This window comes from Eleginops maclovinus, chromosome 22, assembly GCF_036324505.1.
Source record: "Eleginops maclovinus isolate JMC-PN-2008 ecotype Puerto Natales chromosome 22, JC_Emac_rtc_rv5, whole genome shotgun sequence".
Lineage (NCBI taxonomy): Eukaryota > Metazoa > Chordata > Actinopteri > Perciformes > Eleginopidae > Eleginops > Eleginops maclovinus.
The window spans coordinates 18,305,654-18,321,039 of record NC_086370.1 but is presented as its reverse complement, the minus strand read 5'-3'; the positions used below and the strand labels follow the sequence as shown (position 1 = coordinate 18,321,039).

Sequence of the window (15,386 nt, the reverse complement as noted above, 5' to 3'; positions counted from 1 at the left end):
AGCTCTGAATATAGTGGTTGAGCTGTTGTGATAATGTTGTGACATTTTGCCCATTGCTAAGGTCCTGTTCAAATGCAAAGGCAAAGTCTATGGGGTTACCTGCCCGGTCATGATTCAAATACTTTATTTGCATGACAAACTAATCTGCAGCCTCGAACATCACCGTATAAAGAAATGCTTGGTATTATGCTGCCTTTCTGTGCTCAAAGTAGCTAACACAGCAGGGATCTCTCTAGCTACAACCACCTCCAATGAGTGTTCAGTCAGTTAATCACAGATAGCTCCTGAGGTGCATAGAAAGGTTACTCTTTTGTATCAGACTCTTTTGGACCGGTTCCCGTCTGGTTTCATCAGTTGACCTCATAGCTCTAAACCCTGTGAAAAAGAGGACACAAAGGCCTGGCAACTCTCAACCGAGTTCTTATTTGATGTGAGGAGGCTTTGTTCTCCTTAGCCTCACGTGTTTGCTTGTTACTGTACAAACATGTACAGTAGGAGAATACAAGAGATTAGGGGAAGCCTTTGTTAAGAGAGACAGCCTGATAGACAGAGTGCAAAGGAAAGAGGCACAGGAAAAGAGGGAAGTTGGGCAGAGAGGAAGCAGAAGTGTATTGTCCGTTCACACAGGACAAATCCATCAGGAAACGGATCTATTAAAGGCTTATATTTGGGACTGTGTTTCATATTGAGGGCCTTAACATTGTACCTGTTCTCTGAAAGCCTCATCTCTCACCTTTCATGAAAGGCTTATGCTTTGCATTGTACCTTGTGGCGATAAGGAAATGAGTCAGTTGACAAAGGTTACATCAAATGAGCAATAAACGACACATTGTGCAGATAAGCCGGGGATGTTTCAGCTGAACTCGCATGTCAGCGTGAATATAAGTGGTTGATACAATAGAGAAAGTGATGTCATTGTAGTGGTATCAGAAAAGCTTCGGGGACGGCAGGCGGGTTTCATTTATTTCACCCTGAGTCTTAGTTGCTATGTAAATGTTTTTATTTCTCGTTCTGTTCATGAATCATGTGAGAAAACACGCTTATGATTCATCTCACTAAAAGGGGTGTTATAGCGACGCATAATCCTTTGCATGTGCCTGTATTGTATAATACACATAATATTATGTAGTTATTGTTCATTTAGAGTTCAAAACTTTACATCAGACTCACACAGAGAAAATAACTACAGTTGTATCTTGATAACGTTAGGAAATCTGCTTTAACAACCACACAATGTGGGCTGCTGACTGCATAGTATCGCTTTAATGACTGATAATGCACAATTTCACACAGTTTTCTGAAGTGTATTAATCAATTTAAAGCATTAACTACATTTTCACATTTGGGGAGTGGAAATCAATTCATGTTGGCCAACTTTGCTTGATAGAAGACTACAAAGGGTTTACAGTGGGCCAACTCTGGGCGATTGGAAGCCCTCCAAATGACATCAACTTTTATTACCTTTAGTCGTTTGTGTGGGGCCAGGGTAAGCGATATTATCCAACTGAGAACCGACACTCCACTTTGAGTGTTTCTGCAGCTCTCAGCCATTTTCCACCTACTTGTTTTCTGGTCCACCAAACCAAACACCAGTTTACATAAAAAGTCCAAGTCATGAACTCACACGAAAAAAGTAAACAACAACTGAAAGGAATGTTTGGTAAAGAAACTTGAACAAGTACAAAGCCAAAGACAATAGTTCTGTCAGGGTTTAGAAGACAAAACCAGGTCTGAAATGCACGTGTATATTGGACATCTCACTGGAAGTCAGAAGGAAGACTTCAATTGGAAGCTCCCTTTTTAAAACGCTAGGCTAACATTTTGGTCATTATATCTTAAGTAGCTAAATAGTTGTTCAGTGTGTCTCTCCTAGATTTCTAGATTTTAGTAAGCTGTTGTTTGCTTGGTGAAAACACACTGAGCAGTTCATCAAAACTTTCCTGTTAACTTTACTAAGCCCTAAAATAAACAATTGCTTGACCATGGCTACACAAATTGATAAAACAAACAAACAATGTATTCGAAGAAGGTCTAGCTATTATCCTATTTAAGATGCTGTTACTTTGATCATTATAGGCCTGAGCTAGTTACAAATGTAGCTGCGCCACGGGGTCAGTTCGGGTGAGAGAGTTTTATCTTTTAATTAAAAGAATAAATTCTTGGCAACAGTTGTGTGATGTATCTCTTGTGCGATCAATCAATAGTGAGATGGTGTGTGGTCACTGAAGTTTTATTATGCATCAAAAAGAAAAAGTAAGCCTCAGGCTGCTGTCGGCTCTCCCATCTGCATAAAGGACCTGGCTGACAGTGATTGACACCTGCGCTACTGCCAGGCAACAGTTAAGGGCCTACCCCCTGTGGCCAATCAGAAGGTGAGAATTAAATGGAGCTGTCAAATGCACTGCAGTCTTCTCACATGTGGTTCAAATGAAGGTCATACATGGGAGAGGGAAAAGATACCCGCACGCCTGTCTCTTCATGACGTGCACATACACTTAAAACCCAACGATGAAGCAGGGAGAGGAGTGGTGAGAGGAGGAATGTGATTACAGTGATGGGTGTGTGGACATCTGGGCAGCTCTAACAGTGAAGGTAATTAGATCATAACAAGTCCTGCCTGCACTACTGCTGCTCAGCATCACACCTCACAAAGAAGGCAGCAGCAGAGTTATTCTTATGTATGAGTCAGGGTGGATGATGAGGACTTTTCAGGGTGATATGTGTCGTGACTAGTCAGTTTGACTCATTTTGGTGAAAACATTCTTCCTCACTATCTTAGTTATGAACTTTTTCCCACAGGGAAAAATGTTGTTACCAACATTCAGGTGTCATATGGTAGAAACAAAATCCAACACCAATTTAAGGCCGTAAATGTTTAAAAGGCTGACTTTGAAGTAATTTGAAACCCTTTTGTTTTATTGCTGCTGATGGCATGTGGAATCGGACTCTGTTGTGATTAATCACAGCCTGTGGGTTATAAACAGTAGATATTAAGGAGCTGGCAATGCTTGTACGGTTTTACAGCTAGCACTTAGCTGAAAATGGTTGACTGAGTGGGACCAGTATGCTGTCAACCATGAAATGAGTATGGGAAATTGAACTCGTATTGAATCTTTACGAGAACCACAACAAATTCCTTTTTACTGGAGTCACTTAATGTGCAGCTGAGTGCTGCTGGGCTGGATCAGTTTCCCTTTATTATCCCCTCTGGTGATCCAATGACATTAAAGGGCAGCAGCATGCAAACTGACAGTTAGCTCTCAAGATTGTCATTCAAATGTTTTGGTTCTTGGGACTATATTAGTCTTTAGACTTTGTACCATATTGTAGATAATTGATCAGATTGCTTCCTGCTACAGTTCATCTCTGTTGTACTGACAACACATCTTTGTTATGTTTTTATTCTCCTCTTTTAGTTTAGTTTCCCCAAAACATAATTTCTCCTCACTACTTCTCTACTCTTGCAGCACACTGGGTGGGGCTCCTGAAAGATGCCCTATCAAATATTAAACGCACCCATAAAATGCTCTGTTCTCTCCACCCACACACCCACCGCCACACACCACACACAACACACACAGGCTCACATGCAAGGAGAGAGCAGGGCGGCAGACAGACCGACCTCTGAAGAGTGTCTTCCTGTTCTTGCGCTCTTCTGTCTTCTGGGCGCTGCCTTCCTTTCAGATTAGATGATGAGGAAACAGAGTGCAGTGACTTGGCAGGGTGTAGCTCTTGTCTTAATGATTCACTCTGGGATGAACATGATTGGAAGATAAGATCTATCAGTTAAGGTACAGTTCTCTATTTCACTTTTCTGTGTTACATGATGAGCAAAAAACTATTGTGATGTTGTGTCTGTTCTTGTGGTATCTTCAGTGTACTCCAACATGCACACACTGTAGTTGTGAATGTTGCAGGTTGCCACACCTTAACTTATCCACGTCTTTCCTCTGTTGGTCTCTGTCATTCGATCTACCCCAGTTAGTAAACAGCATTACCAAACCCTCTATGCTGTCTCATTGGATTAGCATCAAGTAGCATCAGTGCAGCTCAGCCTACTATTGCTTTCACTCAATACACATTAGCCTTGCGTCAGTGTTGCTTTCATCCCTGTCTCATTCTATTAGCTTGCTCTAATGGCACTCTGTTAATCTCTTCTGGGACAGAGCATAGGCCCACTACTGCTCGGTCCAGATGACTGGCCTAGTTATTACTCCACTGGGACACTGAACTCTGTCAATATATGTAAATGAAACTGAACTTTGGTTGAGTGTCAGTAGGAGGTGAAAAAGTCATTTGGGCTGCAGTTAATTGTCAGCGTATAATTATTAGTCATTCTTTCATCAGAGACTATGAATTAGATACCATTCGTCCAACATATCAGATATGTTTTTTAACTGGTGTGACTGATATGTGTGTCTGTGTGTCTAGTGTGGCCACTCCATCCATCCTCCCTGTCCTTTCCTCCAAGCTGTCCCTTCTGCATCTCCTCTTCTTCAGTTATCTTCATTATGAAGCTTGACAGCAGTCTTTGTTGTCTTGAATTGCTCAGTTATATCCATTTCTTTCTACACAAGAGAAGCTCTTTAGTGTTTCTGAAGCTACTTTTTAGTTTCTACAGTTGCAAACACTGCTCTTGTACTAAGGATGCTCTACGCTACCATTACCTTACACAGGAAATGTTTCAAGTCTGAGTAGAACCTTTCATTTTTACAAGCTCATGGTTGACATAACATTCTTATTTATGGCAGAGAAAGTAAGGGCCAGTAATGTCTTAAGATTGTATAACTTTGCACACCAATAATGTTGTTGCAGGAAGGTGTTAAAGACATATACTTTCAGGGTTTCCCTCAGGAAATTGTTAGTAGATGACATTCAAAGCTAGTTTTCATGTAAGATCAGTTTAAACACTGTTTTCAAATCTACTATATATACATTATTCCATTTGTACAACAATAGCTAACTTTTTTTTTGTTGATCAATTCTCTCAAAGTGGTTTTTCTTACTGCATTTGAATGAATTTAAGAGCTAATAGTGCGATGATAGCAAGGGAATGCATTAAAAAAAATAACAAAAAGTGATCCCCGGCTTTGGAAAGTGGTTTAATAATGCAGTGAGACAGAGTGTATATAAGTGAATAACAGCTGATATGCAATAACACTAGTAAGGGACAAAGGCTGTTAGCCACATGTGAAGTTGCATTTGCATATTTTGATATTATTGACTCTTTTCTTTTGAAAATACTTCTGAAAAGAGCATTTTCTTTCTATATACTGACTTCATCGATTATTCTATATCCATTTTTAAAAAATGGATATAGAATAATCGAAAATAAAATTTTCCCCCTTATCAATCTCTCAAAATTGAATGAAGGTGAGGTAAGAGAGGAATGATGTAGTCTGACATTCTGGTTTTGAGAGATGGGGCTGACACTTTTTAATGATCGGGAACTATGCGCTTTGTGAGATGGGGATCCACTGCAGCATTGGGGGATTTACTGTGTAGTAGAGCACCTCCATTCATGCGTAGCCCCAATGACCCAATAGATCATAGCCCCCTGGCCTGTCGCATTCTATCTGCATCCATCCTGTTACTCCTGAAGATTGAATCTCTGTAGTGTGTGAGCAGTTCAAAAGTGAAAGCTTTGCTAGAGGAGTAATGAACAACCTGATTTTTCAGCCTTCCCGGATCTCTGCCAGGTGGTTTCTGTCTGGCTGTCCTCTGAGTCGGAAATGAAGTAAGGCCAAACATCCTCACTGGCAGACAGAGAGAAAACTCCCATTCCCTGTACGACAGAGAGTAAGAAAAGATGTCAACTCACTTTTTTTCTTATTCTCGTACAGGGATCACTGCTGAGATGCCAAGTTGCAGGTCTAGCAAAAGATCTCTCTGTGGGAAAAGCCTGCCTGAAGTCTTGTTTGACTGCCTCTCCCATTCTCACTTTATTTACCAGCATCTGTCTACCTCTGTCCATTCCCTTTTTCTCTTTGTAATCCCTTCCACTCCCTCTGCTGCTTGCAGTCTTTAGTTACACACCCTGCATTATTATTCTCCGGATTGAAAGTGAAATCATGATGAAATCGTTCATGCACTCGGTGACATTGGCTTTTAATCTAATCCGTTCATCGATTTCATACTCAGACCAAATGTATAAAGCAAATATTTTGAGACATCAAGATAAAGCAGTAAAAAGGCCTGCAACAAAGATACACTTAATTATTGAAACAATCCCTTCAGACCTCAGTGTCAGGTTAAAATCAACAGCATTTGAGCGTGTTGGGAGTGTTTAATTCCAGTGTACATACTTTGCTTTTAGTATGATTTTTAACCTGACTTTAGGTAGGCTTTTGTGGCTTTCCTTTACATTATTCATCCCATCACACCGTCAAGGTTTCAGGTGTTGTTTCATATGCAGTGCGGAGCCACAAGAGGCATATTGTTGGCCTTGATACTTGGATGTTAGTGAAGCTCCGGGATATTTATTTACAATACTATTTTCTGGGGGGGAGGGGCAGGTCATCACATATAAGCGTATGACAGATGGCCTGCAAGGTTTACTGCCCTACCTTAGAATGTGTGTCAGGCAGTTTGGATGTTGTTGTTTTTTTATTATTTATGCTCCTCGTGAGCAAGCCTGTGTCCTTGTAATAGTACTGGAAAAAAGGACTGAGTATCAATCATATTTGGTCCATAGCACTGGGAAACAGATCCAGTCATTTGCTGAAATTTGGTTTGATACTTTGGGCTTATTTTCTGATTTTGAATATAGCTGATTCATATAATCATCTTAGTGTAAAAGCGTTAATTTAAGCAAAAACAAGCTTGTAAGTGTTTGTTATGAAAATACTCAAATACATACTTAACATTGGACTATCATACCTCCTTGTTTACTCAACATCCCATGAATTACAACTGAACTATAATATCACAAGAGTAGAAACTGTGGATGTGGAATTTCTTTACAACTACTTATTCATACTATTCATATAAAAAACATCAAAGAAAACACCAGCACTGCCAACGGGTATCTTCCAATGTCTGGGTGACAAGTGAGATGACCCAGATGAAAACACATTTGCCACAGCAGCGTGGTGGATTTGCTGTTTATTAGGGTGATCGGACACGCTGGATGTGAATGAAACTTGAGAGGTTCTGGGCCATTCATACAGGCGAGACCTCTAATCTAATTGCTACCCATTAAACACACATAGACACACACAATCACCACCCCCACCCCGGGGCAAAGAGGCTTTGGGTTGCCCTGCTTGCGCATGCTGACCTGATTATGTGTGCAAACTGTGTTTTCATGTCGAAGTGTGTTTATGACGCAGATTAGGATGGTGGCATAGCCTGACTTCTGTAGTTGTTTTCAGTGTGTCTCTTTGATTGTAGATGTGTGTGTCGGTGCATGGGAATGTGGGGCAGCAGGGTATGTGGAGTTTTTTTTTTTTCAGAATACGAGTCCCGCATTTTCACACAACACCCCTCCCCCACCATTTTAAAAGTTGAGTGGATTATTGCCCCAGTATCTGCCTTTGGGTCTTTGTGCCAGTTTGTCAAAGCTCTCTACACTGCTTGATCTAATGTTGATAAAAAAACAGCCTGTAATTCTAAAAAATACATTTACTTTGTATCTGGGGCAACCGTCTACAGACCGTTTTTTAGTCACTGCTTTGCTCCTTCATGCAGATGGATCACTTTCTGTTAACCGCACCAGCCATCTGGATTTCAGCAACTTTCCAATTCATAGTCTTCCAGCACTAGCCAGATGGATGCAACACGCAGGTGCACAACCAACACATGTACACTTGTCTCATGGCTGATTGGAAATGAATGAATTTAATGAGGAGTAGCAGGAAACGGCACTAAGTTCTCCCTCCATTGGCTTACATGCTGTACGTCCTCCATTCAGTATTCAAAGGTCGCTGGCTACCTTCCCAACACTGGTTTCCCCCTTGTCCCCCAGGCGGTGTATATCCGTTTGCCCATTCTTTTGTTGGCCAGGCATGTCGGCGCCATATCCTCCAAAACCGGTGCCAGCTCCAGGTCATGTCATCAGTGAAACAAAAGTTAAAGCTCATTATTCTATTAACTGTCTTAATGTACCCATACATTTTGGGAGATTCCATAATAATAAACACAATACTCTGTTCCCTGCTATGGATTTAGGTTCATACATTTTTGTTTCCTGCCTTTAATAGTCAAGACTGCTTCATGCATAGTTCAAAGTAGAGACATGTGATTTTTCCATGTGTGTGAATGTACTGTGTACGTGCATAGTCAGATTAATTTAGCCTCTCATATGACCACGGGAAAGTATAAAGCCAGAATTGCCGTAACAAAGCCTCAAGTCATCCTGTAAGCTTTGCCGGATTAATCCCTAATGCTCCTCACAGTCAGCGATCTTTGGAAAGGAGACAGACATGCAACCAAGGCAGCAGGTGGACACAGCTACCCTTAGTGTTGTTGCTCAGGGCATATGGTCAGTGTGTGTGTGTGTTGAGTGTCTGACTGAGTTTGCTAAAGTAGGATTTTCAACTACATTTTACCTTTATTTCACTCGATCTATAATGGAACCTTTCATAGCGGTGATTTATTGTCATCTTTGGTACGATTTTAACCACTTGTGAGTGTGCAAAGTTTAATCCTGCACACTGAAGTCTAATCTTCTTTTTGTGTATTATTTCCCCAGTTGTGTGTGATTCCATGTCCCTCCATGCCTTTTTTGGCATCTAATGGAAGAAAAATCACACATCAGGGCCGCCATGGTATCCAGACTGCCTAAATTCGGTGGACGCTCCTCGACTGGTGGCGCCAGCCCTTTGTCTAACGGTTCTACACACTCCACCACCCCCTCTCAGGATGGAAAGACAACTCCCTCAGGAGCACGGCCAAATGGCATAATCCGTGCCTCTTCATTTTCCTTCAAATGGAAGAGAGATGAGGGGACGACCCCCTCGAGCCCCACCACCCCCACCAACCCTGAGGATGGTGTTGAAGAAAAGGCTCAGACACAGCTCCCTCCTCTGTCAAAGGAGGTGAAAAATGGCTCTCCAGCGACGCCCAAGATGCGGAGGTCAGGTGCTTTGACGGTGGCTGTCTCCAGTCCCAAGGCCAGCCCCAAGCATTCTTTGAAGATGAGTCCCAAAGTAGTGACCAAGCTAGACCAAAGCCCACTGAATGGAGGTCCTAAAACAGGCATTAATGGCTGCAGCACTCCTGTTCGAACAGGGTCCGAATCCCGACTTTTGCGGCCGAGAGCAGGCTCCAGCTCTCCCAGAAGCAGCTCTCAAGACAGCCTGTCGCAGTCAAGTGACAGCCTGAAGACCATGGCACTTGACAATATGGTGCGCTCGAACAGTTTCACTCACTTCAAGCAGATTCCGTCACCCAACAACCAGCCTATGACCCGGTCCTTCTCCTTCAACCGGGCTGTAGAGCTAGCCAAGCCTCTGGCAAACACTCAGCTCCGGCCTCCTCGCAGTAGTTTTCTCAAACCCCCTCAGCTGAGCAATGGAAGAGTGGGTTTAGGACCTGGAGGCCTGAATAACGGTCTTGGAGGTTCAGGGTGTCTTGGTGGAGGACTTCAGTACAGTAGACCTCCTTCAGCTGCCTGTTCTCTCCCCACTCTCTCAATCCCTCCAGCTCCCACCACTCCCAGTGCTCTGAGAAAGCCTCTGCTCCCCAGCTGTGTGCTGAACAAGTCATTGGGCAGCACTGGGTTGTCTTTGGGCTATAGGCCGGCTCGATCAGGGCAGACCAAGCAGCAAAAGCCTCTTTTTCCATGTAAGGCCAAAGGGGATATCAGACCTTCAATTGCCCCTGACTGTGCAGGACTATTAGGGATAGCAATAGACATTGAGCGGACAATGGTGACAACAAAAGCTCACTCTCCCAGTGACAGTGATGGAAGCTCCGGAGGAGGAAAAGGAGGAATAAGAGGTGTGCTTAAAAGCCCTGGCCAGACAGCAGGCGAGATTTTGGAGGACATGTCCTTATCTTCGGCCTCATCTCTAGACAGAGGCGACACCAGTGAAGAGTTTCTAGATGACTTTGACTGTGTGGGAGATGGGTTCAGTGATGGGGACCTGCCTGACAACAGAAGAACTGACAGCACTACTCAAACCCGCTTACACAGCTTTCTCAATGACAGCCTTGACTGGGACACTATGGATCTGGCAGGTAGAATATTTTTTCTGATTTTACTAAATGTTTGTGTTACATTTGTGTCAGTTTTTCAGAAGTGTTTATTTATCTTCTGCAGGACATAAAGAAGAAAGCCCTATGCAAGACTCGCAGGGGCCGCTGGGCTTGTCTTCAGAGCAGGGTGATGTCCTTCAGGCTTCGTCCGTGGAGCTGTCGCCATCCAACAGCTCTGGTGGAACCTACATGTGGGATGAGGATGGTCTCGAGCCACTTGGGGGGCCGGGGACACATCCGTGTGACAGCTACGATGATTCCGACCTCAACAGCATGGTGAGTCCCATTTCCAGCTTTTTTGTGTAACTTTACCCCAAAGTCTCAGCCTAATTCACCCACTGCATAATTTAGAAAAATGTTTTTAAGTTGGCAAGGAGCTAAGTGGGAGATAGGGAGGAGTTGAGCAGGTTGACTGCATGGATGTGTGAGTCATGAGCTGCTCAGTGGGCGTTCAAATTCAACTATTTTCAGTTTCATGACATGGTTAAGACCTTACCTGTAGACTCTGTCAGCATTTTCCTGCAAGGTTCAGGGTGGCCTGTTGAGTCATTTTCCACCCATAAAATACATATTTTATAAAACATTTGGTCACAGTATAGTCAAATCATTTCGACAACAGCTCAAAGAACCTTTAATATGTCAGTCCTAAAAATGGATTCTTATTAAAGCCTTTTGCCTCAGTTCTTTTCCGTCCCTCTGTTGTCAAATCATATCAAATTCACTTTTAATCAAGAAAATTACAGAATAAAACAAAGATGTATTTCAAAAAACTCATATGAACTTAATATGTTACCTCACTCAATATACAATCTGTCAGATTAAGAAGCCTCTCAGGGAAAATATTCTGTGATTGACTCATTGAAAGTAAATGAATGACAGCTCCAGGCATGTCCTTTGTGTTGTTGTATAATATCATATTTAAACTGATAAGCAGTAAGCTCTCCTGTTGAAGCAGCTGCCAACGAGCACCTAATGTTCTCCACTCCTCTCTTGATGTGAACTGACATATTGCTTTGTGGTACATCTCAGGAAGAGAAAGGGGAGGAGAACAGCCAAAATGCTTGAGCGATGATGAGGTCAATAAGGCTAAGACTTCAGTAACACTTAAAGCTAGTGCAGCTTGACCTGAGTGCTAGTTGGACAAGAATCTGCTTGTGAGTGAGAAGTGCGTTCATTTCCAAGTGCTGTCGTTTTTAACAGTGAGAGGGTTGAAAGAAAGGTAAAGGGTATGACATGACTTTTTATGACATCATGATAGGCCAAGATGTAAGCTTCAGGAGCATGCTTTAGATTATCCTCATTCAGGGTGTGAGGAAGCTTATGTTTCCTTAGCTTCACTATTATCCTAGTTTTATAGTCTTATAAATAGAAATAATTTAAAAAAAAAATGCTATAAAAGAAATATAGTTTTTTTATGTAAAAACTTAGAAATAATCAGTAGTATACAATTTCAACTTTCATCTCTTTGGTCTGTGATTTAAAAAAAGTAAACACTTTTGTAAGAGTTGGTCAATCAAAGTGTTGGTGTACAGTAATGTAGGTCTCTTTTGTGATAGCATTAAGTGCAATTTCCCTTGACTCTGTTCAGCTAATACACTTTTTAATTGTACTGTACGGAAATCTTTAGAACAACACACACACACACACACACACACACACACACACACACACACACACACACACACACACACACACACTGTACAATGTTTAGTCCATTAATCAGTTCCCTTTTTAAATGATTCCTCCTTCCTTTTATAATTAGGGATTAAACGAGCAGAACAAAGGCTGAAAAGGAAAGCAAAAGTGTCTTGAGGTTTCTGCCAGCTCTCACAGCCGGTTTCATGCCAAGGCTTCTCTCTCCCTGAGAGGAATGCTGACCCGGCCACCAACTGTGTTCTAATAGCATTGCTGGCCCTCTCTTTGGTTCTCTGTATTCCTGTACCTCGGCACCTGATCTCAGGAATGCGTAAAGAGCTTAAAATGAGCTGGATTAGAAATGATCTAATACGCTTTATGTGTTTACTGTTATACCATGTGATGATGACAAAAACTCTGAGCCACTGAAAATGTAACATGTTTATCTCACAGTAGTGGTACTTTGTAATGGTAATTTGGCAAAGTAACCGAAACAAAAAGAAAAGGACAAGGTGTGTGTGTGTGTGTGTGTGTGTGTGTGTGTGGTTGTGTGCGTGTGTGTGTGTGCGTGTGTGTGTTATTGCTCTGTGCACGCTCTATCTGTAGGTGTGCATTGGTGCTGTCAGTACCAGCACACACGCTGTAGCCATGTGAGTCTGATTAGGAGTCATTCTTCATGTTACTGTCATGTGGTAGACTTGTTTGATGTTTTGAAATATTACGTAAAATCAGCCATTTGTTCATATTACAGAAAAATAAATCTAGATTTTTTTTTGTTACTCCAATCCTACGTTTTATCCAATATTAGGAGTAAAGAGTAAACGTATCCTCTACTGATTGTACCACAAAACAATTTGGAAGTACAAGATGCTCTCTACGTGGCTTGGCAGGAGTTAATTGAATAGGGCAACATTATTTAACTTGTAACATAATACCCTGTCATTTTGTTATTCAAATAATTGTGCAAAAAAGTTGGTGATTTGAATATGTGAAGTCCAAATCCAATGCTGTGATATTCTGCAGAATGAAACAGTCACAGGGCGGCTAGTTTGTATTTAACTGGATGATGTGTGTCTCCTGTGACTGTAATCAGCAGCAGCCATCTTGCCGCTGTAGGCCGATGCAACGAAACCCAACAGTGCTAAAAGTCTGCAAATACAAGAATGATTTGTTGCTTGTGTGAAGCCTTTTCTTAAGAGGAAAAAGTAAATGAAGAAGAATAGGGTGAGATTCAGTGACTGATTGCTGATGTGTTAAGATCGGATCTATGGGGAATCTGCCTTTGAGATATCTAACTGGGCTATTTGATGAGAGGAAATGAGCCCACTTACTGTAATTAGATGCACTGAGCTCTTTCTATTCCAACCTTTTCATCCTATTTTCTTCCCATCTGTCTGTCTCTCTCTCTTACTCATTCTGCCTTTGTTCCTTGAGTAAATAGTTCCTTGGGAAACTGCAAATATAATCTTGTCACAAAGCGTGTGTCTGTGTCCAAAATAATTTGTGATTCTTTCAGATTAATGCTGCGTAATCCATCAGGTCTGTAATGACAGTGACAGTATGTTAATAGTCGGATAAAAGGCCAAGAATTTGCTGATAGCTTTTTTGTTTTGGTCTTTTGAATGCATCAGCCTCCTGCTCTGAATTAGATGCTAGGGTAATTAAAAAGGAATGACATGCAATCATGGCTCTGAGTGAAAAGTAAAATTAAAACCTCTTAAAAAAAGAACGCACCTAGTGTTTATAGCATTTATGTAAGCAAAACTCGCCTGTGTTTGTTCCTTGTTGGCATGAAACATTGGATAAGATATTAAGCTCCTGGCAAGCTTCACTGCAGTGGCGTGTTCTGTCCACATGGAGGCACTGTGTGTCCTTACACAACTCACAGTGCTTCTGGTGTTCCTTGCTTGTGTGTCCCAGTATTTTTCTGGCTATATATGACTCCATCTGCATTTTTTTGCCTTTGTGCAAAATCAAGGAGTAGGCTACCTGAGCTGATAATAACACTCCCATGATGCACAATGCAGCTCAGTACACTACCAGCTTTGCAAAATTGGCATTGTGAGATGGAGGGCCCCTTTACACAGCGCCTGTTAATGTTTCCCTGGCCTCAGTGCAATTCATCATGCAGCGCAACGGCATCGCTAGACCAAGAAACAATTTATATTTAAATGGTAGAAGTGTTTAGGAGTATTTGGGTTTGCTCGCTAGCAATCATAAATGGATAAGGTCCTAGAAAAGCTGTGAAAAAATCACAATAACCTCTGTGCAGCTTATGATGTTGTCTGTTGAAACAGTGTCAGAGGATGGAATTAGCAGTTTGTCTGTAGATGTGTTGTTGTTGTGTTTTTGGACTGCTTTATATTGTTAACTACATACCTCTCTGTATTTGCCAAATACTAGAACACAACATAAATAGAATCTACAGATCTACCAGATTCTCGTCAAACACATGACCACTCTATCAGTCTTTGTAGTAAGCATTGTGCGTGTTTATATATTGCATTACACTGTCTGGTGTCAAGATTTCTCTTTACACTAACTAAATCTTAATGGTCTTATTTAAATAGATGAGCAACTTTGGATTTAGCAAAGCTTAATGTTATGGTGTTTTGGAATGGCTCTAATTAAAGAAGTAAATTCCCTTTTTAACTACAGCCCCTTGTCCATCCTCACAGCATGAAACCTTGCTTGAAATGTGCTGCAGCTGCTGCCATTTCCTTTATTTTAGCAGTGTGGTTTTCCCGTCAATGTTTTACCCATTTCCCTTTCTGTGTATTAAACAAAATCCTGGTGGTACTGTAATCCATCCAGCTACCTTAAAGCTGCACAGTTACCTGCTGCCTCTTATCCCTAATTTATTTATTTAGCCTCTAATTTTAGGCTTTTGTGGAGCCATGTTGAGACGGGTCAATTCATTAGTGTTTAAATGAGTGAAGTGCTTAAGCCTTTTGTCTGCAGAGTGCTCAGCCATTTATGGAACATGCTGCCAGTGAACCAACTATGCTGCTGCATTAATGAGGCTTATAGCTCACCTGCTTTTGTTTGTCTTTATTTTAATTTGACAGCAGCAGCCTTTTAAGGTAAACACTGTTTCTCTGTGTGTCCCCTTTTGCTGCATTCATTGCTTTCAATAGAGACCATCCCAAGCTACTTATGGCAACAGCACTCTGAGTCATTCCCAAATTGCAGCCTACACTTCTATCATTATCCATGACTCCCTTTGGTTCCCGACCAGAGTCGTGACTATTATTTTACCACCAATCATTACCATGCTGCCTATTATAACCACCCTCTCCACACAGCCTCACATTTTGTAAATCTTAAATTGGCTGCTTATTTGGTCCCCATGAGAGATGAAGGCGATTATATATTAGCTGATTAGAACATAAAGGCTAAACCATTTTCACAGACAAGACTTGGTTGATTAAATAGAATCAGTTTTATTGACTGTATTTTACCTGCAGTAAAATGACTGACAGCCCCCACACTGTGTCAGTAACAGTTTACATTAATATGGACTCTAACTCATGTTCAAAGCGTAACCTCAA

General features: G+C 41.6%; 1 protein-coding gene across 1 annotated transcript in view; it reads left to right on the top strand.

The window, feature by feature from the left end:
* The window catches only part of ccser2a (coiled-coil serine-rich protein 2a), a 53,627-nt gene that overhangs the window by 3,762 nt on the left and 34,479 nt on the right, over positions 1–15,386 (top strand). Inside the window, 3 exon segments of the mRNA XM_063874999.1 lie at positions 7,690–7,785; positions 8,693–10,182; positions 10,265–10,476. Coding sequence (XP_063731069.1) covers positions 8,736–10,182; positions 10,265–10,476 — 1,659 coding nt within the window. The 5' untranslated portion in view covers positions 7,690–7,785; positions 8,693–8,735.